Genomic DNA, 23,155 nt, shown 5'->3' with positions numbered 1-23,155 from the left:
CCATAGTTTTCTTGATCTTAATTTTATGAAGAATGCTTCTTTGCTTCATCATCTAGAGAGGTTCTACAGTGGTCTCCAGTATAAAACCAGAACAGAATCAGCCTTCTTTATCAGGCTGTTGAGCCTTTTTAGCTCCCTGGTTCTGATGCTGCTGCCCCAACAGATGACAGCCGAAGATATGAGGCTCTCAACAACAGACTGATCTGCAGCATCTTGATGGAAACCTTGAAGGATCTTAACTTCTAGAAGAAGTCCAGTCTGCTCTGTCCCTTCTTATAGATGTTTCACTGTTATGTCTCCAGTCCAGTCTGTGAAAATGTCAATGAAAGAACAGAGCTGCTCCAACGTGCTGCCAGGCTGAGCAGCCCAATTCTAGAATTCTTTGAAGGACAGTTTTCCAGAACATAGCCATAGCAACACTAATTAAAAGATAAGAGCTGAGGAAGACAGAATAATCTCTATAATCACCAAATCAACTTTCATATATCATAGTAGAAAAAGAACCTGTAAATGAAAATCAGATCGAATCGATATGAAGAAGTATGAAGAAGTCCTCAAGGGTCAATGTCTTGCAACTTTTAGATGTATCTCTGATTCAGCACATCTCAATCAAATGGCTGATTCACCATTTTCTTCTTTGATTTTACTGACGGTTTTCAAACAGAGTTTTAATGTGTACCGCCACCTACTGAATTGTATTGTGAGCCAGAATTGAAACCCTAACCGACATTCCAGAGTTTCTCAACCCTGGTCCTCAAGGCACACTTCTCTGATTTGCTATATGAGATTTGTAGAATAATTGAAGTCTTTTTGGTTACTTCTTTAGCAAACTTATCTGCGAGTTTATTTTCTAAAACTCCTATGAGCTATGAACTAAATTAGTAAAATTCTTTTTATCTGAATCCCTTCATTAGACATGCAGTTTATTTCAGATAGAATAAAAGCAACGCCTACCCTATGACCAAGTTTAGAAACAGTATACATTTGTTGACACTCAAAGTATTTAGACTGTAAATTAAAATTCAAAATTTGGATCCCAAATGGAAATTAAATGTTGCTGTAATGCATATTAAATAAAATTCTTCAAAGAGTGATTGTAGATACTAGTGGCTGTTGGCAGGAAAGATCTCCTGTAGAGGTCTGTATTACAATGAATTTGAAGAAACCTCTGACTGAAGACACTGTTTTCCTTTTTTGGTGATCAAATTTTTATTATTATCTTTTGCATTGAGGTACAGATACTCATTTGCACCTTACAGAAGAAAATATGTTGAACAAGAATACACATAGCTGTACACATGCTAAAAATATAACAAGTTCTAGATAAACCATGTCCAAATATGTCAAAATCCATGCTTGTAAAGAGAGTGAGTGTGGAGGTTTCCAACGTGTTGCTTCGCGACCATGCTCTAAAATCTGTCTAACTGGAGCGGCAAAAAGTTAGGTAAAGAAGGCATTTGATATGGTGCAGTTTGAAGCACTGTGGTGCCACAAAACAAGAGGGTCCTGCAGGACACAGGGGTGGATGGGACAGCTTTCACCCCAGAGGGCCACCGGCCCATTAATGAAGCGGCTCACAGGGAAATTCCCCGATATGCCAGTTCACCCTGAACAGACTCAAGCAGAGGTCATTTGGTTATTCAGACGCGTGGTGGGAGCTGTCTGGGTATTTATACTATTTTGCAATTTCAAAATAATACAAATACTATTTTGTGCTATTTCCTTTAAGCAGTGAAAGGGGATAAAACCTCTTCATTTAAGGTGGAAAGATACTAAATCCGGATTTATCATAGATAGAACTGGCCTCTGGTTGCATGGCCCCCCAACTTTAAAAGTCTAGTTCCACCGCTGGTGGTGGTGGAGAAGCTTTGTTAAATAAGATGGGGCAATGCTGTTGAAAACCTACAAAACAAACAAAAACAGTTTAAAATGAACTCAAAATACAGGCAGTCAGTAGACAGAAGCCAGGACAGGAATAATGTGCTCTCTCTTATATTTCCTGTTGAAAGACAGGCAGCAGCATTTTGCAGCAGCTGCAGACAAGTAAATGAAGACTTGCTGACTCGGAGACAGAGGGAATTACAGTAATCCATTCAAGATGAAATGAAGGCATGGATTACTGTTTCAAACTGTTACCTTTAAAGAATAGATTTTATCTTTGCTATCTTAAGTGATAAAAACTTGACTTCACTGTGGCCCTTATTTGACTACACAGGGTTTTATGCATTTTATGCATCTGAATTTTTTGCACGTGCAGTTTCATAAATTCTCTCTACTGCAAACTATCAGTATGAGAGCTGTGCACTCTTTTATACAGGAGGCCCCTTGTCCTGTTCCATTCACTTGATTTCTCCCTCTGGCACATGTCTTGGTCTTAAATATTCGCTAAGCTCTTCTATCCTCTGGGGTCTCATTTATAAAGCTTATATGCACAAAACAGGGCAGGAAACTTGTGCACACACAAAGGTTCTGAGGCCTTGTGTATAAACGCATATTTCTCACACAATTCGGGAATGTATAAACATTAACGTGGCGTGCCTGCCGTCAAAATGTGTGGCAGTCACTCAAGCGTTTTCAGTGAACAATAACAAACCTCAAAGCACCTAAACAATAGTGAGCGTAGGTGCTTTCAGTGTTATATAACCTAAGGAACATAAAATTCGAAGAGGTTTTTTAAAATAACTTTAAACTTTTATTTATTTAAATTATGCAATTTATGCAGGGTTAGAAGTGTACTCCAAAATGTACTGATACATTTTGAGTAGATGTTAAAATCCTTATCAACACTTTTTACCAGTTGGTGGCGGTAATGCATCAGTAAGTTGTTTGCTAACCGCCAAATAATACCAGACGAAGAAGAAGAAGAATTTGGGAGTCATGGCGGACACGAGAGATAAAGCTTTGCAAGACTACAGGAAAAAATTACTAGAACATAAGGAGGTTGACGGACGATTGAAAGAATGTAATTGAAATTAATATTTGTACATTTTGCGACGTAGAGCTTGTAGTTATGTACATTCGGATTGTATATTTTCAATTGTTAATGCTATTATGTTAGCTCGGCGGCTAGCTTTTGCTTTGTCATGCAGTTCAGCGTTTTCCCTTCAGTAATCCATAAACCCCACTGTTGTGTTTTTGTTCAACAACGGACAAAGAACTGTAAAGCGCCATATGCTAAATCATTCAGTGTCGTATGTATCTTCATCTTTGTGCATGCTGGTCAGAAATACATTGTATCTATGTGTTTCTAACAACGAAACCGGCCCATATAAATAGTGAGCTAGCAACGCAGACTGTGAAAACATTGTCTCTATACCTCAACTCGTGAATTGTAAATTCTATCCTGTTGGCGTTTTTGTTTCATTGCTAGTAAGAGAACAGCTGAGGGAACAAACGAAGCAATACGAGAAGTCAGAGAATGACTTAAAGGCTCTTCAAAGTGTTGGTCAGGTAAGATTCTGCATTGCACTATATTCATGTGTTAGTTGATGGTTAGTTTATATCTTGAGTTGTCTGAAGGAAAATCCTTTCAGTAGTAAGACCTTACAAAGCGAATTGAATTCAGTGCGCTTTACTGGAGCTAAACTGTTCATCCATGCAATACGTTTTTCACATTTATTTAATTGTTGAGCACTATGAAGTCATAATCAACAAATGAAACAGTTAGTTACATAAAGATAACTAAAGCTAGATATGAATTCTGTTTTATCTTTTTTTTCTTATTCGATTTTATTTGGGCAGTCTTGCTGCTGCTGTGTTTTGATCTCATCTCTCACATATCAGTGACATAGAGGAGTTTGAAATAGTTGGACCAGTGAGATCAATGGTTAACGTTTCTTCCCATTTTAAAAGCATGTTAGAATTTGTCTTAATGTGTGTCTATAACTTTGCTGACAGTTTAAAACACATCATGACCTGATTGTACATTTGTTCTTTGCAGATTGTTGGAGAGGTGCTAAAGCAGCTTACAGAAGAGAAATGTAAGCATCTCCGTACCCCCCTGATATTTCATATGTTTTCATAGTTATTTGTCAACTTAAGACATGCTAGTTTTCATCGAAGAGTGAATAGGTGTCTCATGTAAAAAAGACAGTCATTCAGCATAAAAAACTATATTAATATAATGAAAAAAGGTAAATTATGATGTTACTTTAGAACTGAACGTATACAAAAACTTTTAAAGGTTTAACTGCTCTACTGTAACATAGATGTCTAGCATTATTCTGATGACGTTTCTGTCATGCCATTTGAACTGTTATAAGCCTGTCTACAATTAGTTTACTAACTCATTTGACCTTTGTATGTCATTCTAAACATGTGACAAATGTAGGACAGTTACTAATGTACAGCAGCTGGATGTTGAAATTTCTGCCTCAGTTCCAAAACCTGCAGCACATCTTTCTTTTCCATGCGTTGGATCCTTGAAGTGAAAAATAGCAACAGGCAGGTTGGACTTGGGACTAAAAGAAGAGAAAAGATCTTGAAAACCTTTTGGCTAGCAATAGTAAACAATAAATTAAATTTTTACTAATTGCATTGTGACTAACCGATGCAAAACTAAAAGTAAAATTATGCTTCATATAAATGATTATTTCCATAGTCAGACAGTAATGTTTATCTAAAATGTAGACGTGGAACTAAAATTTTAAATATATTAATTGTGAATATGAAATATCTACAAAACTGATGTTTTTGCATTCTATTTTATGCTTATGCAATATAAATAGATTTGAAATATGCATTCCTTCATTTGATTTATTTTGCCAAGTTGTTGCTTTTATCTCTGTCTTTTAATGTAGAATGATCACCTTAGGAACAGTAATCATTTTACCTTTGAATGAATAAATGTTAAGATGTTCACATTTATCTTCAAGCTCCACATTCTTCGTTGTAATTTTTTGTCAGGCAGAGATTTTTGTAAATGATGTCTTAAAACCTTTGTTCACATATTTAAGTGCTCCATGTATGTATTAATATTATATTTATTCTAATATCCTTAATTTTGGGAGATCGGTGATTGGCCGATACTTAATGTGAAGCTGATGTTATCCACCAATCTTTTATACTTTTTAAAGGTCTGAAATCAACCATTGTCCTTTTCTCCTGTACTGTGAGAGAGGTTTGACTGACAGACTGGCCCACCAGGCCATGTCTGCATGTTTTCAGTTAACAACAGTCACCACACTGTTGCCAACTCAGCAAGTTTATTCCTATATTTAGCTACATTTCAGAGAAAAAAAATTGGTATTGGCTTTGTAAAGATTGGTGATATGCCAGAAAACTGCAATCAATGCCAGTTCTCTGCTGTACTGCAGGTGTTACTGTTTACAGTTTTCCCACCCTACTTTGGTTTATCCCTCCTGCATTCTTAGCATGACACTCAGGTAGAGCGTGGCCGATGTCATGGCCAGTCAGTGAGAACTTGCTGGGAGTGTCCAGTCATTTCCTGAAGCCACAGGGGGTAGAAACATGTAAAAGTGCATGCAGAGTTAATGTGACCCTGCCGGACCCCGTACAGGGTATAAAACTCACACAGGCCATTCGACCCCTGTTTGGGCAGCAGAAGGGTTAAAACAGACAACTGCCTTGCTTGAAGTTTGACTTTTGATGTTTCACAGTTAGTTTTTGTTTTTGCTCTTCCTACCAGTCATTGTGAAAGCCACCAACGGTCCCCGATATGTGGTTGGATGTCGCAGACAGGTGAGCGCTCATAATCATCATCCAGGAGTATCAAACTATTTCAATATAAGTCTAGGATCAGTTCTGAAAAACTTTTAGTTCTCTTTTTTAGTAAATATTACATTTCATTTTTTAAATATGTATAGGTTTCTCAATAATCAATAGAAAAAATATTTACATCATTCAGGCCCTTCTCAAAGTCCTGACCAGCTGACATCAGGACTTTGATGGCCACTCCAAAAAGTTGACATCCTTTTTTAAGGCACTTCCTAAATAATTTGGCACTTTGCTTATGAATGTTTTCCATTTAGAAGAGCTCCTTGTGCCCAAGATTCAAATTCCTTCCACATAATATTTGATTTCTTTTTGTTTTTCTGTCAAAACAAAGAGAGTAAACAAACTTAGCTCTGACTTCTGAGAGGAGTTATTAGAAGAGCAGCTTTAATAATAGATACCATGTTTTGTTAGAGGTTGTCCTCTGCTTGTTTTTGATCTGTGGTTACAATGTAGCCAGAAAATCTGTTCTGGCTACACATCAGCAAAGCAGTTGAAGTCTTTTGCCTATTTAAAAGGAAGTCTGACTTAGCCTAACAAACAGCATGGTCATATTAAAATAGTTCCACACACTTGCCAAATCATTCACCCTCTGAAGGCCTTTACAATGACGGTTCATCATCAGACCCATTAATGATGAGCTGGCATCAGTTTACGCCAGAACTACTCAATGAAGACAGTCCTAGTTGGTTGAACTGTCTTATCATCACTCCCCAATCTGGATTTTGTTTTCCTGTAATGAAGCCTTTCATTTAGTAATGTAACATCTTTGAATTCAATTCAGTTCTTCTGTAGCACCAAATCACAACAAATATCGTCTCAAGGCACTTCACAAAATAAATCATTTCAATTCAGTAATGCATATATCTCAATAGATCCTAGTTGTCAAACTTATTATTTTTTTTTTTATTCAAATCAGTTTAAAATTTTTTTCTTTGTTTATCTAATGAAACCCATCAGATTGCATCGAGTCATTTCTTTCATTATTCACTCCTCCTGTTTCACAAAACCAGGATAGCGGATTGAGCCGGGATTTTCCAGATATCCTGATTTAATTAAGCCTTGATTAGGTTTCACAAAAGCAGTATTATATAAGTTACCATGGCGATTGATCCTGTGCCGCTAGCCTGCTCCTGACCAGACTAACAGCCAGGCTTAGTTAAGTTTCTGACTGAATAATCAGAAACCAATGAGTTTTGTCCGTGATTGAGTTTTCTGTTTTGGTCTTATCATCCTGCATTAAAATACCACTAATTCATTTTGGTATTGAGTCAATTAGTATTATTATTTTAACATGATTATGGTAGAAAAAATATCATTGTCAACTTTAAAATGATCCATGCAGACTGTATGACAGTTTGATTGTGTTTCTGAAAACCATGGCAGTGTTGAGGACTTGGAAAAAATATAATGACTACAATATTTATCTTTCCAGTTGGACAAATCACAGCTGAAGCCTGGCACCAGAGTGGCTTTGGACATGACTACACTCACTATAATGAGGTGGGTTACAGACTTGAACACTATTCACTGCAGTTTGACCTAAACTTGCCACATGAAAGAGGTACAACATAAAGGAAGAAAAAATACACAAATGTCTAAAGCAACATATAAAATAAATAAAGCAAAATTATCTTCACAAATAAGCTAATATGAAAGTGACAAATATTCCAACCAGGAGTAGCTCCTTCCAGATTTATCCACTTTCTTCTCACTTGACTGCTCATTATTGCTACCAGTGGTGGAGAAAAAGTTGGAGCAGAAGAAATTGATTTTGAAATGTAATATTTTAAGATTTTCATTTTCCTATGTGCAGCCAGATTTGTAGCTGAGACATAGGGGTTTAAATATTTACTTTCTCTGTGTAAACATAAGTTTATGTTTTCTGCTCTGACTAATCAAGTAAAAAGGCACTACCATGAGTATTATAAGAATTTTGAGAACATAATCAGGGAGAGTTTTCCTTTTTCCCACCATGGCAGTTTGTCATTTGTATCTTAAGATGTCTCCCTGTCTGTCTGTTGGTCTAAGGTACCTACCCAGGGAAGTGGATCCTCTAGTGTACAACATGTCCCATGAAGATCCAGGCAGCGTCTCCTACTCTGAAATTGGAGGACTGTCTGAACAGATCCGTGAACTGAGAGAGGTACCTAATTACCTACCCACCCACCCACCCACCCATCTATCTAATTTGTATAGCACTTTTCAGCAGCAAGGCGTTTCAAGGTCAGAAGGACTTTAGAACTGGGTGATGTGCTCTATTTTCTTGGTTTAGTCAGAACACCAGCAGCAGCAGTGTGGATCAGCTGCAGCTGGAGGATTTATTTATTTTTGACAATGTCCATTCAACAGCAAAGCCTGTAATGTTCACTAGAACGCTCTGTCACATATGTAATGATGGTGGCTAACTGTGTGTGTTGGTAGTGGCAATATACTCTGTCAAACCTTGGCACAAACATCACAGAAGAGGGGTTCCTTCAACGTAATTGTTGTTGGACCAAAGCCATACCGTCGATATGGTTTTGTGTGTTTGTTTTTGCACAAAGCTTTCATGGGTCCACAAGACACACCGGGCTGCTGCAGTATACATCATGATGTTTTGCATTGTGTGTGTTTTACAACGGCATATTATAGAGACAGTGATCAAGACACAAAGAAACAGCTATTGTGAGTCAACAGGTTCAGAGGAAGAAATGGTTACTAACGGGCTGAAAAGTCATTTGATTTTTTTATGTTATCAAAAAAAGAAAGAGCGTTAGGCGCTGTGAGTTGTTCTGCTGTGTCACTATACCTGAACTGAGCAGGAGGAGTTCAATATTTCAAACAATTGCACCCTGACTGAAAAACTGCTGTACTGACAGTCTGTGCTACCCGACAGTACGCCCTACCTTGCACACATGGTCAGAACAACAGCTCACGGAAGTTGAGTTGCACTGTTTTTCACACAACAGTTAAATTCAGACCAATCACACACATGGAGTTTGCAATGGAAGTTTGTGACAAGAAGGGGCGGATAACTTGAGGATGAGAACAAAGTGGCCCAATTTTTGTCAACAACAAGAACTGACGCTGACATTTCGGCTGGAGCACGCAGAGAACTTAAGATCAAGATTCTTCCTGTTATTAGTTTTCCCAAATCTAAAGGGAGAGGAGTCAACCTTAGGCTCTGTGCTGAGAGTTTCAGGAACGAGAAGAATTTACCTTTTGAATGAACTGTGGACATATTGTGTTATGAACTGTAAGAACCTCACGGAATTTCATTTGACTCATCGCACATTGAAAAACCTGTCTGTCCTTACTTTGCAGGTGATTGAACTTCCTCTGACCAACCCTGAGCTCTTTCAGAGAGTGGGAATTATTCCTCCAAAAGGTTGCCTGCTTTATGGGCCTCCAGGTAGTAGCTGGCCAACTTCACACATTTATGTTTTAGTCACATTAATTTAAGTTCAGACACATTCACAAGCATGCATTTTTTCTTTATTTTCTACTGTTTTTGGCTTGTCATTAGTGGTTCTTAACATTTAATGGTATGAATTTTATTCTGGACCAGGCACTGGGAAGACTCTACTTGCCAGGGCCGTGGCCAGTCAGTTGGATTGCAACTTTCTAAAGGTGAGTATCAGTCCTTCCTGCAGTGTTCAGCTCCATTCTACAGCTGTGTGACAACGTGTTTGCACATTACAGGTTGTGTCCAGCTCCATTGTGGACAAATACATCGGTGAAAGTGCAAGGCTCATTAGAGAGATGTTCAACTATGCCCGGGACCACCAGCCATGCATCATCTTCATGGACGAGATTGATGCCATTGGTGAGGAATCATGCTAGCCCTCTGCTTATTTGATTGATTGTAGATTATATAAAGTCCCATTGTGTGGATGGGCAGGGGTCACATTATAGAGAGATCATCTGTAACCATGCCAAAAAGATCAACGTTTTACACTAAGCACAATGTTTGTGGCCAGACAGTAGCCATAAAAGTTCAGTCACAAAGAGCTAATCAGCCATTACAGAGCAAAATCCTACCACCATCACCACTGAATAGAGACACTGGCACCTCAAAAAACTTTTTAAAAAGGTCAGTCTTTGCAGTCTTTCATTTAACTAGGTAAAGCCTGCATGTTGTAAACCAAGAGTGGTAGAAAAAGCTGCAGCAGGGATACCTGCATCCTTGACAGGATTGCAGAGCAAAGTCCTTTCAAGGACTTGGGGGAGCTTCACCAGAAATGCACTGAGGCTCTCAGTGGATCAATATCCACTATATTGAGCTAAATCATACACATGGGCTGCAAATGTCACATTCTTGACACCAGAAAATGTCTCTGGAGGAGTGGAGAGGCACAGGATCCACGGTGCTGTTGGTTGGTTTGGGGTGGTGCTGGTGTTGGTCCACTGGGTTTTATCACCTCAGTGAACATGGCCATCTAGCAGGACATTCTACAGAACGTCATGCTTCCCTCTGCTGACCAGCTGTATGGAGTTGTTGGTTTTTATTTCCAGCAGAACCTGACAAACACACTGCCAAAAGTACCAAAAGCTGCTTCAACAGTGTTCCTGTTCCTGATTGACTAGCAAACTCCCCTGACCTTTAACTGACCCCCTCCATGCCACGGCGCATTGATGCAGTAATTTATGCAAGAGGAGCATAATTGAGTTTTACTTTCTGAGATAAATTACAAGAAATAGGGAACTTTGTACAAATTCTAGTTATTTCGATTTACAAACCACAGTCTGTTTTCTCAGCAGACTGGCTGATTTCTGCTGAGTCTGTTTTTTTTTTTGGTAAACAAGCTGCTCACTTCAGAGTCAGCAGCAAGCACAACTTATTGTTACAGCCAATGAATCATTTACGTCCCAACGCATCTAAATAAAATGGATTTAGAGCCACAAATATGACCTAACCTTTTGAAAAAAAGTCATCTTATTATTTATGATAAATATCTACTACAAGAAATCTGTTGTAAATTTTAACAACTGGTTACTGTATGTTGTTTTTATTGTGTAAATCACTTTGAGCAAAGAATCTTGACTTGACTGGTCAAATACTATGGGCCTAAATATTGTCATTTCATTTTCTGCAGGTGGCCGCCGTTTCTCAGAAGGTACTTCAGCTGATAGAGAGATCCAAAGAACTCTGATGGAGGTATGAAATTAATATCAATTGCTGTGTTCTGGTGGGAAGGAAATAACCAGTTGGGAGAAGACCTCTCATCATAATCTGTCTAGATTTTTACTGTCAGGTCAGCACCACAGAGCTCTCTTTACAAAAACCTGCTGCCATGGAGACGGTTTCTTTCCCCAGACTGTCTCTCTGAACTCTGAACTGTCAGTGTCCAGAGTGCACATTTGCACTAATTCAACTTTTTTGTTGGTTAAAAACAATGATTAGATGCACATTCACAGGAAAAAACTTTATTTCTCCAATATAATTTAGTCAAAATATTTAATTGAGAACAAAATGGAACCAAAGTCAAATTGCTGTTTGTGTGAACAAACTTGGCAAAGGAAACTGATCAGATTTTTCTTAATGGAGTCTGTATATGAATTGTGCATTATTAGGACATAATTATGTATTATTGGATGTCGATTCAGATTGCCAAAATCAATTTGATTCACAATTCAGTTTTATTGAGTTTTCATTCAGTTAAGGATATTACACAGTCACCATTTTACTTGGATATGGTTGACATTCTCAGAACTAATGCTTCAAGTGGTAAAAACTAACATGGTGCATTAGTAAAAATATCAATATTTACATTAATAGTGTATTTTTTTATTTAACATAACCTGACAAAACAAAAATGCAATCAATTAAATTCAAACCACCAAAACTAGTGGCGATCGTCCAGAAAACTGCATTGATTGTTATGCAGTTATAATTATGCAGTTATAATAATTATCAAGTCAGTTATTTTGACTTGATGTCAGTCAAAATAACTGACATCAAGAAAGTCTAATTCAACCTCTGACTGAGATCTGGATGATGACTCTTCTCTTTACTGTGTTCTGTCAGCTGCTGAACCAGATGGACGGTTTTGATACTCTACACAGAGTCAAGATGATCATGGCCACCAACAGGCCGGACACCCTGGACCCAGCGCTGCTGCGGCCTGGAAGACTGGACCGGAAAATACGTGAGCATTACTTTCTGTGTTAATCTGTCAGGTTCATGTCTGTCAGCTACACACAACAAGAGCTCTGTGTGATTTCCTCTTTAGACATTGAGCTGCCAAATGAACAAGCTCGACTGGACATCCTCAAAATCCACTCCAGTCCCATCACCAAGCATGGCGAAATAGGTTGGTACACAAATTGCATCCAGGTGAACTTTGATGCACCTTTTAGTAAGACCTGGGTGCTCAATAACCATCTAAAAAATAAAATCAAAGGTTTTTTTGTGGTTGTAAGTTTATCTGTTTGCTCAAAGTTAGTCCAGCACACAAAATCTTCTAGCATTAATTGTCTTGATATCTTTGATATTTTCCCAGATTTTGAAGCCATTGTAAAACTGTCTGATGGTTTCAATGGTGCTGATCTAAGAAACGTGTGCACTGAAGCAGGTAATGTGCTAAAACCCAGAATCCTTGGCAGTCTTACCTCCTTGATCAGGGTTTTTATGCTGACTCTTGTTTTCTCAGGACTGTTTGCGATCCGGTCTGATCGTGAGTACGTCACTCAAGAAGACTTCATGAAAGCTGTTCGCAAAGTGGCCGACTCAAAGAAGCTCGAGTCCAAGTTGGACTACAAACCTGTTTAAACCCTTCGTCTCAGTGCTTTTTCTGGTTTAATGTTCTTCTCATTCACTGGTTTGTTGTCTTCACTGCTTCAAAGCCACAAAGACTTGGAGCAGTAAATGATGAATGAATGAGAAATGAAACTGCTTTCTGTTGTTTATACCTCTTCAGCTCTGCTGATCATTCTGTTCTTCTATAAACCAATTGTGTAAAACTAGTTTGCAAATACAGTACTACTACAGATGTATTGATGTTTCTGTTTTTTGAGTCTGTTTCTGATGTTGTCATTTGTGCAGAACTTGGTGTGGATTTTCTGACTGAAGGTTCTGTGAGTTTTTGTTCCTGTAGCAGAAAGATGATTCCAAACTGCAGATTTTTTCCCAGAGATCTACAGTTCCTCATTCATGGTGGCCTGACAGATGCTGTCAGCAGAACTTTCCAGTGCAAAACTAACTGAAAATATTTGCAGATATTAAAAATCTGCTGTTACATTTGGTGCCAAATCTGCCTCATTCAAACTTGTTCAAAATATCTTTTTGTTTTAAACTATATGGGGCCTATAAAGTGTAAAGTGCCACCAGTCGTGCTGAGCCTGCAACGCATGCATCCGCACTGTTGTGTTGTGCTAAGCACAGGTTAAGATTAATACATTCTTATGGTTGTATGTAGATATTTCCCTCCCCACACTTCATTAATAAGTGTAGACATGATTCTGTTCATGCTGATCAATGTTTCCAGCTATTGACTTTCCTGATGGACCTGCTCCAGCTGATACACAGTGGCTTAGGAGATACTAATGGAAATATGGTTTGTGAATATTTAACATAAGTAATAAGATCCACCTGTTCTTGAAGCGAGGACGGATCCTTAGATTCCATTTTTACAGCAGCTCCATTCACTGATGATCATGCAGAAGCAGTTAACATGGAAAATGATTGCAATGATGCATCAAGACATGGCTAAACTAAATGATTGTTGCTATGTGATGCTGCCTTTGTTAAACTGCAATTATTTGACTGTAATTTAACTTTAAATATTCAGAAAAATGTGTAAGGTTTCAGAAAATGTTGGTTACAACAAACCAATGAACATTACACTAATTTACATTAAATGTAACATTAACCGTAAAGCAGAAAAACAGCACAAACCTTCACTTTGCAGATAAATCTGTTTGAAAACAGTAAACTGATAGAATAGTTTCTTTCAAACAGAGAAATGACTTTCAAAGGAAGATCAGATTTATGGCACATTTATAATTAGCACAGCATCAACAATTAGAGGTGAAAAGTAAATCTATATGACTAATGAAGTAGATACTTGGATAATATCTGACATCTTAAATAGTTGGAATCCAACTATTTACTAATAGTTGGATTCCCAAAACCAGGTGAAACTACAAGTTTATGGAAACCAAGAGAACAAGGACAGGATCTCTTGGCTTTGTAGGCTATGAATGAGCTGCAGCCTCCACCAGCAGGGATCCAAGACTCAGGGTTTCTTTTACTGTCGACTTGATGACCACCTGGACAGTAAGTGGACTAAAGCGACTGATGCTCTTTACAAAGAAGACTACCTGCAGGTAGATGTCATAAGGTCCTCAACCTGCTGAGGACCTTATGATCCTGTGATGGCATCAGGCATCGTTTATGGAAGGGTCTTCAACTCCAGTCCTCCAGGGCCGGAGTCCTGCTGTGTCTCTGCTTCAACACACCTGAGTCACATATTTAGGTCATCAGCAGGATTCTGTCTGTCACTTGATTCAGTTGTGTTGGACCAATGGAGCTGAATACCCCTGTTCTATGGCAGGGATGTTCACATTTTAGTTCTGTCTTTGATTCAACCAGCTGGTGTTGTGTTGGAGCAGCAGCTTCTCTACAGCTGAGAGGGAGTTGGATAAGTTCATCAGGACGGCCGGCTCTAAGGCGCCCCTTGACCCAGAGCAGGTGGTGGGAGACAGGACAATGTCTCCTACTCCATCTCTGGAGGGATCCTAAGTGCACAAAAAAGCGTTCTGGAGATCCTTCCTCCAAGCACAGCAAGATTATACACCCATCACTGCTCTCATCATACTCAATAAGAGTTTACATTTCTGCAGGTATTTGTAAGTTTTTCTTATTTCACTGTTTGCAGTTTTTTCTCCCAAAATCTTGTAATTAGTACTTTTTATGCACAAGTTTACATTATCCCAGTGAGTCCATTCATTTTCTTGTTCAATTGTAATAGTTTCCAATCTTCTGGAACTGACTGGATGATGAATTCTAAAAATTTTGAATGTTGAAATACTTACAGTATCTCCCCTTGTTTACTGTAAAAACCTCAAAGTCCTGTCATAGTTCTCATGCTGTCAGTTAAACATCTGAATGGCAGTGAAAGAATCATGTTTGTTTTTTACTTTTCCAGAGTCTTCATTGCCATTCAGCTCTGTGTACAAGGTGATGAGCTGAGGAGGATGAGTTCTGGCACATTAACTGTCGTAGTGGTGACCATTCAATGCTCTCTATTCAGTTCAAGAAATGAAAAAACTTTTATAAAGGTCTTTATTCTTCAAAAATTAAGACAGGAGCTTGTGAGTTGCAAAAACTCATTATTACTTCTCAGTCCTTCCACAGGAAGACTCTACATTTCTGAATAAAGACATTACACAACAAAAGGTAAATGACAAGCAACATATTAAAGGTATTTAAGGCTCCTGGCTTGGTTAGTCTTCTCAAAAATATTCAGAAATGTTCTTGGGTTAGGGTAGGGTTCTAGACTTGTAGAGAAAGTTATCTTCCTGAAACAGTTTATCATTCTGTCATAAATACTGTAAAATAAGGAAATGACCTTGAAGAAGCTGAGGGATACAACATTTATCAGAAATACTGTCCACATTTCTGTCTAATAAGCTTAAGACATTTATTGACCAACAACTAACCTGGAACAAACCCAGTTAGGCTTCATTCCAGGTCAAATTTTTATCTCTAATTTCAGGCGTAATATTTTACGGCGCGCCTTAAGGCGCATTGGGGATTTTTTTTTCTTTTGCGTTTCCTCACAAAAGTATTGCATTCCACACAATAATGTATTTAGAAGTCAGTTCATGCGGCATCTTGAATTCTTTCATGTAAGAAATGTTAATATCTCATTTGTGAGTAATCTAAAGTTGTACATCTTTTTCTTTTGGCTAAATATTCCATAAACTCAGGCGCAGAATGCAGAAGCAAAACAAGTCAAACCCCTGGTTACACTGTATCAATGTGACTGTATACAAAATGGACCAGGGTGTATTTGCAAGTTTATTGTGAGGGAATGCAATACTTTTGCGAAGGAACGCAATTTAAAAATTTCCCCCCCGTATCACCGTAGAGACTCCCAAATATTTCCTAGCACCTAAATCAAATTTTGAAAGATCTGGTGATTGTGTTGAGGAAAAGAGCATTCAGTCAATCAGAATGATTGTTATTTTTCTCTGTAATAGTAACGTTTCATAAAGGTAATATATTTATTGGCAGAATTTCTTTATGGTAATCCAAAGGCTAAAATACTGACTGTGATGTTATCTGGTTTAAGCAGCTGAACATTTTGCTGCATGTGGCCCATGGATTCTGATATCTGTTGTTAGATGATGCTTGGTGTTCTGAAACTACCTGCTCACTCACTTTCTTGTTAAATAAATTGCCAGCCAGTGGAGCTTTTGGAGATCACTTCCATTTTACTGATTTAAAGGAATAATTATGTGGAAATTCTTTTTTTCCTCTATTATTGTGTCCTCTCAATATCTTGTGTTTGACTGTTAGGTTGACTGTAAAACAGTTTATCAGAGGACCGCTCTTCTTACGGATCCTTTAGGTTTAGGTTATTTTTAATAGTTTCTTTTCAGTGCATTTAGACCAAGGTCATGCATTTTTGTAGTTGTCTCTAATTTAACAAGCCTGAATCAAATAATTCAATGATGAGCATTAATTTGCAGAGTTTAAGATATTTCATTCTATGTATCTGTAATAAAATTAAATACATGAGTTTCATTTTCTGAAAGTCACAAAAACCAACAAACCAACAAACAAAAAATACTTGGATAATATCTGACATTTTGACATTAGTTCTATGAAACCAGATTATTAGAAGGTATTAATACAAGCAGAAATAAAGGCAGTTTGGAAGCAACGCTAAGTACTTTGTGTGTAAGTACAGGATCTTTAACGCCATGTAAAGGTGAATATAAGCAATCTTGTTTGTAATGCATCGTCTATATGACATAAATTATATTATATTTGTAATGTTGGTCTAAGTGCAAATGACTCCAGGACAAAGGCTCTGCAAATTGGACAGTGTTGAAAGTGCAACATGCAACTGTCACAGACGCAGGCGTGTCGGCACGGCAGCAGCACCCTGTTGACCGCTGCATTCTGACATACCACACAGTTTCTACCCGTCTCCTCTGACCAGTCGCTCTCCCTTCGGTCAGGACTTCCCTCCATCTGTTCTCCAGCCAGCTGCCCAGAACCTTCAGCCGACATAAAGAGTGGCTGCAATCACAGAGAGAACCCAGTTAGAGCCCAGACAGGCACGGAGCAGCTCACATAACTGAACCAACATTATTTATTCTGATGTACTGTGTTGTAATTTGTACAATTACTTTCTTTTTTTCTCTCAATAAAAACTAGTAAATAACAAAGCAACAAAACAAACCAGTTCAACATTCCCTGCTTCTGTTGATCACTACAGAAAATATTTAAACATAACAGAAAGAAATAACACAGGGCTGCTGATAAATACATTTACTGTACATGTTTGTTTTGAAACCATTAATTTTAATACATTGTAACTGATTCTTTTCCTTTCCCATAGTAGTAAAATTTTGTTGTATCAACATCAAATTGACAGACAAATGAACGCACACACTGAAGAAGCAGTTAACATGGAAAATGATTGCATGACTGACTAAAGGATATATGGATATAAGAATATCATAGGAATACTTTTTAATGAACTACAGTGGGAATGTCCAGCTTTACCAGCAGCAAGTTAAAGGTAAATGGAAGAATGCATATTCAAACTAAGGTTCTTATTCTATTAACTTGCTTATACTGACAGAAGCTGTTCTCTGACGGTAATAAGTGGGGAGCTAAACAGGTTCAGTTATGCTCTGGGGCTGCTGTCCTGCATGTGGCTCAGGATGCCTTGAAGTCTTGAAGTAAGATGAAATATCAAGACAAAGTCACCCTGGAGAGAAACATGCAGCCTGGAGTCAGGAAGCCTGGTCTCAGTTGCAGGTTGAGGGTCTTCCAAAAGAATAATCCTAAACATCTGTAGAAGGACCAGCAAACCTATGGACAGGTGCTGAAGTCTCAAGGGCAGCAACTGTCTGACTGCAGTGATCTCTAAAGGTTTTGCAACAAAATATTAAGTTTTAGGTACCATCATTTTGTTCAGGTCTGTTTTCATAAGTTTGTTTTTATAGTGATTCTATTGAACCACATTTTGAAAGACATGTCTGATTTTCATTGGGTCATTTTCACAAAAAGTATATTTATGATTATTTTTATCAGTTATTTCAGTGACCACTGTGGGGTGTCAGTAACCACATCTGTTATGTAACTTGTTTCAATGTCAAGGAAATTAGGAAAATGTCCTTAAAGATAAATTTGACATACTTTTAATTCATGCATGTATCCTTGTGAGGTAAGAAGATACTGGAAGAGAATCCGTGCAGAAAGATTGTATTTCCCATCAGGAACATGAATAACGATTACATTTGCCACCTGGAAGAGAACAGAGCAGTTCGCTGTCAGAAGAAATTATGAGTGCTAATTATGCACATGCCAATCTTTACTGAGGCTCTTTTACAGTGTTGCACATTCCATTTTAAATTGTAATGAAAAGAACTAACAATATTGTATAGATATCTGGCCTCAGTTTCTGCCAGAGTCAGGACAGCCACGAGAGGATAGTGTTTCCTTGGCAACGGCCCAAAATCTGGAATCCTCTGGTCAGCAGGGATGCAGGTGTGACATTCCTTTTCGTCTTCGCTGCGGATACTGGCAGGATGAAGTCAAAGTGGTACCCGTCTCATTGTCTCAGTCAGTGTGATCAAATAATTGGTATCTAACGCACAGAATAAAGTCCAAGTAAGTTACTTTTCACTGACTTTTCAGAGTGTAACTGCACATTATTAATTTTACAAATAAAGCTCGGAATCAAACCACATCATACATCACAAGTCTGACTGTTCCACGTTTACATGCAGGTCACTTCGCACTCAGACTGACTTGTTACTGCGATGAAAAATTGCTGACAATTTTTATAAAATAGGGATAGAAATGGACTAAATTGAATCTGAGACATCTACCATGAAGCACAATCAATTTAAGCACTTTACACAATCTTTCATTCACCCATCCATACACACATTTACTCTGACGGGGATAAGCTATGTTGCAGAAGGCTGCCATTCAATCCATGCCATAGTTCCCCCACCGTCTAATTACCCACTACTGGGTTCCATAATAAAAACTTTCTCAGATTAGGTTCTTTGCTTGCAATAAAAAGGATACTAGAAAGTTTGATGGTAGTGGAAGTGATGGTGCAGCGCTTCAAGGAAGTGTTGAGGACTTGTGAGCCTCAGGTTTTGTTGATGGGTGCGCAGCGCCTCCTGCAGAGCTCCGACTTCACAGCCCCAGAAACAGCTCAGTACACAAGGCTCCAAGCAGCAAGGTTTCAGTGATACACCATCTACAAAGGAGTGGATGCTGTGGTTAGGGGAAATGGATCCCTGGACATACTGTACAAATACCAGGAACATCTGAAGGAAGAATACAGAACTGTTGATTTATCGTTTTCTGGAGCTTCTCTCTGGTGTAGCTCCTCAGTCAATAGTGCTGATGTAGAAGGCAACTAGACCTCTTATCCTGCTTCTTGAAAACATCTCACCTCTCGTCCAAAACACTTCTTCATGGAGAATTAGCAGTCTCTTTGTGTGCTGGAACAGGGCTGCAGTTGGTGGCACTGTCGCCGTGCAGCCACATGCTCCTGGGTTAGAATCTCAAACTCTGCTTTTTGGAGTTTGCATGTTTGGGCTTTCTCTGGCAACAGTTCTTTTGTTCAGAACCTCAGAGACTTGTTTGCTGTGAGCTGCCATGCTAATCATGCTAAACTTCCAGTAAACATTATAAGAGACTGTGAGAGTGATAACAGATTTAACACACCTGACATGTGTAACAGTAACATGTAAACATAACACCAGAGGGGAGGGGAAATGGCTCATACAACAATTTATTAGCTACTTTTGAGTACACTTTAGCGTGTCCTCACTTTTGTTACCAGTGGATTAGATATTAATGGCTGTGTGTTATTTTGAGGGGACTGTTATACTAGCTGTACACTGACTACTTTAAAGGGTGAATCTTCAGTTCTGTCCACTGAAAAGACAGAATAAAATATTCATAAAAATGAGAGGGGGGTGAAATTCTGTAACAAATAATAGACTCTTTAAGAAACGGGCTACTAAGCAAAGGTCAAGTTTTGCTTTTTGGTCCATCAAAATTTTACCAAATCTTCCTTTAACAACAGTATTAACTGTTCAACACTGATTTTTAACTGAGAGCGTTTATATGTTTACTGACATGAAATGCTTTATTTCTAATTTGCTTGGAGTGTTTTTGTTCAAATAAATTAATGTAGCTATATACTTGCAATTCAGGTTCATGTTTATTTTAATATTAGATAACAGATTTAACACACCTGAGATGTGTAACAGTAACACGCAAACATGTTACACGTAAATCTTCTGTTAACTTTAACCCCTTCTGCTAAAGTTAACAGAAGGGGTTAAGGAGAAGTGTTTTGTAATTCTTACAACGGTTTAGTACATTCTCTCACATGTGCGATCCAAAGCTTCCATTATCTTACCTGATTACATTTTATCACTCACCACTGACACATGCTGACCCAGATCCCAGTGCTAGAGAAAACGGATTGGTCTCCTGAACCATTAGTTTCTCAGGAGTCGACACTGTGGACTCTGAATCCTCATGGCTCAGAAGAAACACTGGGACATCAAAGCCAAACCTGGTATACAGAATAAGCAAATGGCTAGAGTTTAAATCTCACTCCTAATGTTTTTATGATAGATTTTTCTTCAACGTAAATTAACATTCCAAAACATCAAACTATTTCTGACCTTAAAACATGTACTTTTAACAGACTGCATATCAAACTCCTGGTTTGTTGGACATATAAGTTACATGAGTTAGTTTGGATGCCGTATGAAGCAGGCAACAACAATAACACAGAACCACAATGATTAGATAAATTAGTACATATGAAAAGAGATCACGCACTATTCAGGTGAGATTCTTTAAAAGTCACGTCCTTTTCTATTGAAAGTTATTTTGACAGTAAAGGTAGCAGACCCCAGGGGTGGGGAAATTGACAGAATGTGTCAATATGAGCTTCAACAGCTTGTGATGGTTGGTGTGTGTGCTGAGCAAACACCAACCTTCCTCTTCACAATACCACAAAAACAAAAAACACATTTCATATCTACACATGAAATCAAAATGTTTAGTTTTAGTTATTAGTCAGAAAATGATTTCTCTTTGGTCTTGATTAGCGCGGTTACTCCTTTAGAATCTAAAGACTTCTGCATTACAAGCCGTCTTTGCATTAGCAAGACACAAACATGCTTCTGTTGGACATATACGAAGGTAAAAGGCGAAAACCTTTTACCTTTATAAAAGGACATCTTTTATAAAGACGGAAGTTAAGCGAACACTGCTTACCAACCCAATACGATGGCAGCGGTCACGACAAAACACAGAGAAACCACAGCGATGTAGAAGAGTGGAGAGTATTCATACAATGTAACGAGAAGAATCGTGGCCATCTCATCCAGTAGATGTACCTGAACGGACCAGCTGAGTCTGACATTTGAAGTAAACAAGGGGAAAGGCAGACAAGATGGAACCTTCTTCTTTTCGGATTCGTCAGTAAACAGAGTATTTCTACTCCATACTGCCACCCCCTGGTATGGAGTGGAATGATGCTTCAATTACACATTGCTGTCAGTGTGATAACGTTACAATCTCTTCTGTCCGATGATCACACACTAGTCCCTACAGTAAATATTGTTTTATTCTTCAAATTTCTATCCATCTGGTAACGCGACTCGGTTGTGTTTGATATCCAGTATTAAAACGTGCAGGACTCTCACATTTTGTCCATATTTTATTCCTCACTCTGAGTTTGAGGCATAAATTCTGTGTGAATTTTGGCAAAAGCAGACGTTTTTCTCCACCCAGTGCAGTTATTTGCTCTCTTAAAATCTGCTTAGATTTACATTCTGATCGTAGGTAAGCAACACAAATACAAATAAAGCTAAACCAAAATAGGACAAATCCCAACCAAGTCAAACAAAGTGTTTTACTGTACTTGTTAAAAAATACATTAAATGAGTACATATTATTTCTTACACTTTTTTCCAGCAATAAAAGATTCTCAAAAAAGGTTTTGGGATGTGCGTGGGTTGAACCTTTTTCTGACCTTATCAGGATGAATTCATAGTATGGAAACAATTCAGGAGAGCATGGTGTACTGAACAGACATGGTTTTTCCCTAAGAAAATAATATTGTGTGTATATACATGTTTGTATATAGAATAGAATAGAATTCAACTTTATTGTCATTGCACTGTCACAAGTACAAGCAACGAGATGTAGTTTGCATCTATCCAGAAGTGCTCTACGAGATATAATATTTATTTACGGATGTACAAGACTATGTATGTATGGACTATAAGGGCAGGGCCGCAACTACATATTTTTGAGGTGGATGCGAACATCATCATTTTAGCCTAGCTTAAGATAACCTGAATATTTACAATTCTCTTGTTGATACACTGACATTTCTTACCTTCTGTCTTTCAACCACTTTGAAAAGCTTTTCTTCGTCTCTCCAACATCTTTATCCTTCCCCCTCTTCCGTTTTCTGTTTTGGGCCCCGGAGTTTTTTCTGCGCCCCATCTTTAGCTCCCTGTTGTTGAGGCATTACTACAAATTTAAAAGAAAGAAAAACGCGCCTCAGCCGCTGCCCAAGCTGCCTGTATGGGAGGGGGGCGCCTAATCAGTGCTGTTCCTCTGTTATTGATCATTTCATACACAAACAGCTGTTAAGTACATAAAATGCTGACTATATAAAAAATAAATTCCCCACATCGTTTTTGCGCCCCCTCTAGTGCAGCGCCCCTATGGGTTGCATACACTGCATAGCCACCTTTTGCGCCACTGTATAAGGGGTTATAGCAAGAGATATAGATATTGTGTATAAATATAAATATGGGAGCTATATGCACAGATTATACAGAATAAACAAGAATGTTAGGGAATGGATTATAGATAAATAATGGCAGATATATATATATATATTGCTCTTTTTAACCTTTATATTATGTCCTCTGAAGTTTATATATTCTTAATGTTGTGCCCTGTGAGTGTGTGAAACCAATGTCATATTCCTTGTTTGTAAGAATGTAAGACTGTATTGTTTTTTCATGACTAAGTTTGCTGTAATGGTGAAGTTTGATGCACACAGTTTGATTTTAAATAATTTAAAAAACCAATTAATTCATTTGATCAAATTCCTGACCTATAGAAAATGATTATAGTGGAATTAATACATTTCATTTAAGTTATTAGGTAATAGAATGGAAAAACAAT

General features: G+C 38.0%; 2 protein-coding genes across 2 annotated transcripts; one reads left to right on the top strand and one right to left on the bottom strand.

Annotated features, from left to right (window-relative positions):
• The first annotated feature begins 2,846 nt into the window (after positions 1-2,846).
• psmc6 (proteasome 26S subunit, ATPase 6) lies at positions 2,847-12,711 on the top strand. Its single transcript, XM_005806032.3, has 14 exons — positions 2,847-2,962; positions 3,371-3,450; positions 3,941-3,980; positions 5,648-5,700; positions 7,169-7,236; positions 7,765-7,879; positions 9,040-9,127; positions 9,284-9,345; positions 9,418-9,541; positions 10,812-10,873; positions 11,744-11,864; positions 11,949-12,029; positions 12,219-12,290; positions 12,369-12,711. Exons 1-14 carry the CDS (start codon positions 2,878-2,880, stop codon positions 12,485-12,487), a joined length of 1,170 nt encoding a protein of 389 aa, XP_005806089.1. The 5' UTR covers positions 2,847-2,877; the 3' UTR covers positions 12,488-12,711.
• Positions 12,712-12,812: 101 nt separating this feature from the next.
• cgrrf1 (cell growth regulator with ring finger domain 1) lies at positions 12,813-21,482 on the bottom strand. Its single transcript, XM_005806031.2, has 7 exons — positions 21,224-21,482; positions 20,374-20,510; positions 18,998-19,175; positions 18,334-18,481; positions 18,098-18,205; positions 16,859-16,969; positions 12,813-14,454 (listed from the first exon to the last, which is right to left on the bottom strand). Exons 1-7 carry the CDS (start codon positions 21,325-21,327, stop codon positions 14,284-14,286), a joined length of 957 nt encoding a protein of 318 aa, XP_005806088.2. The 5' UTR covers positions 21,328-21,482; the 3' UTR covers positions 12,813-14,283.
• Positions 21,483-23,155: the final 1,673 nt, after the last annotated feature.

Source organism: Xiphophorus maculatus, chromosome 15 (assembly GCF_002775205.1).
Source record: "Xiphophorus maculatus strain JP 163 A chromosome 15, X_maculatus-5.0-male, whole genome shotgun sequence".
Taxonomy (NCBI): Eukaryota; Metazoa; Chordata; class Actinopteri; order Cyprinodontiformes; family Poeciliidae; genus Xiphophorus; species Xiphophorus maculatus.
This window is presented reverse-complemented; position numbering and strand designations above follow the sequence as displayed.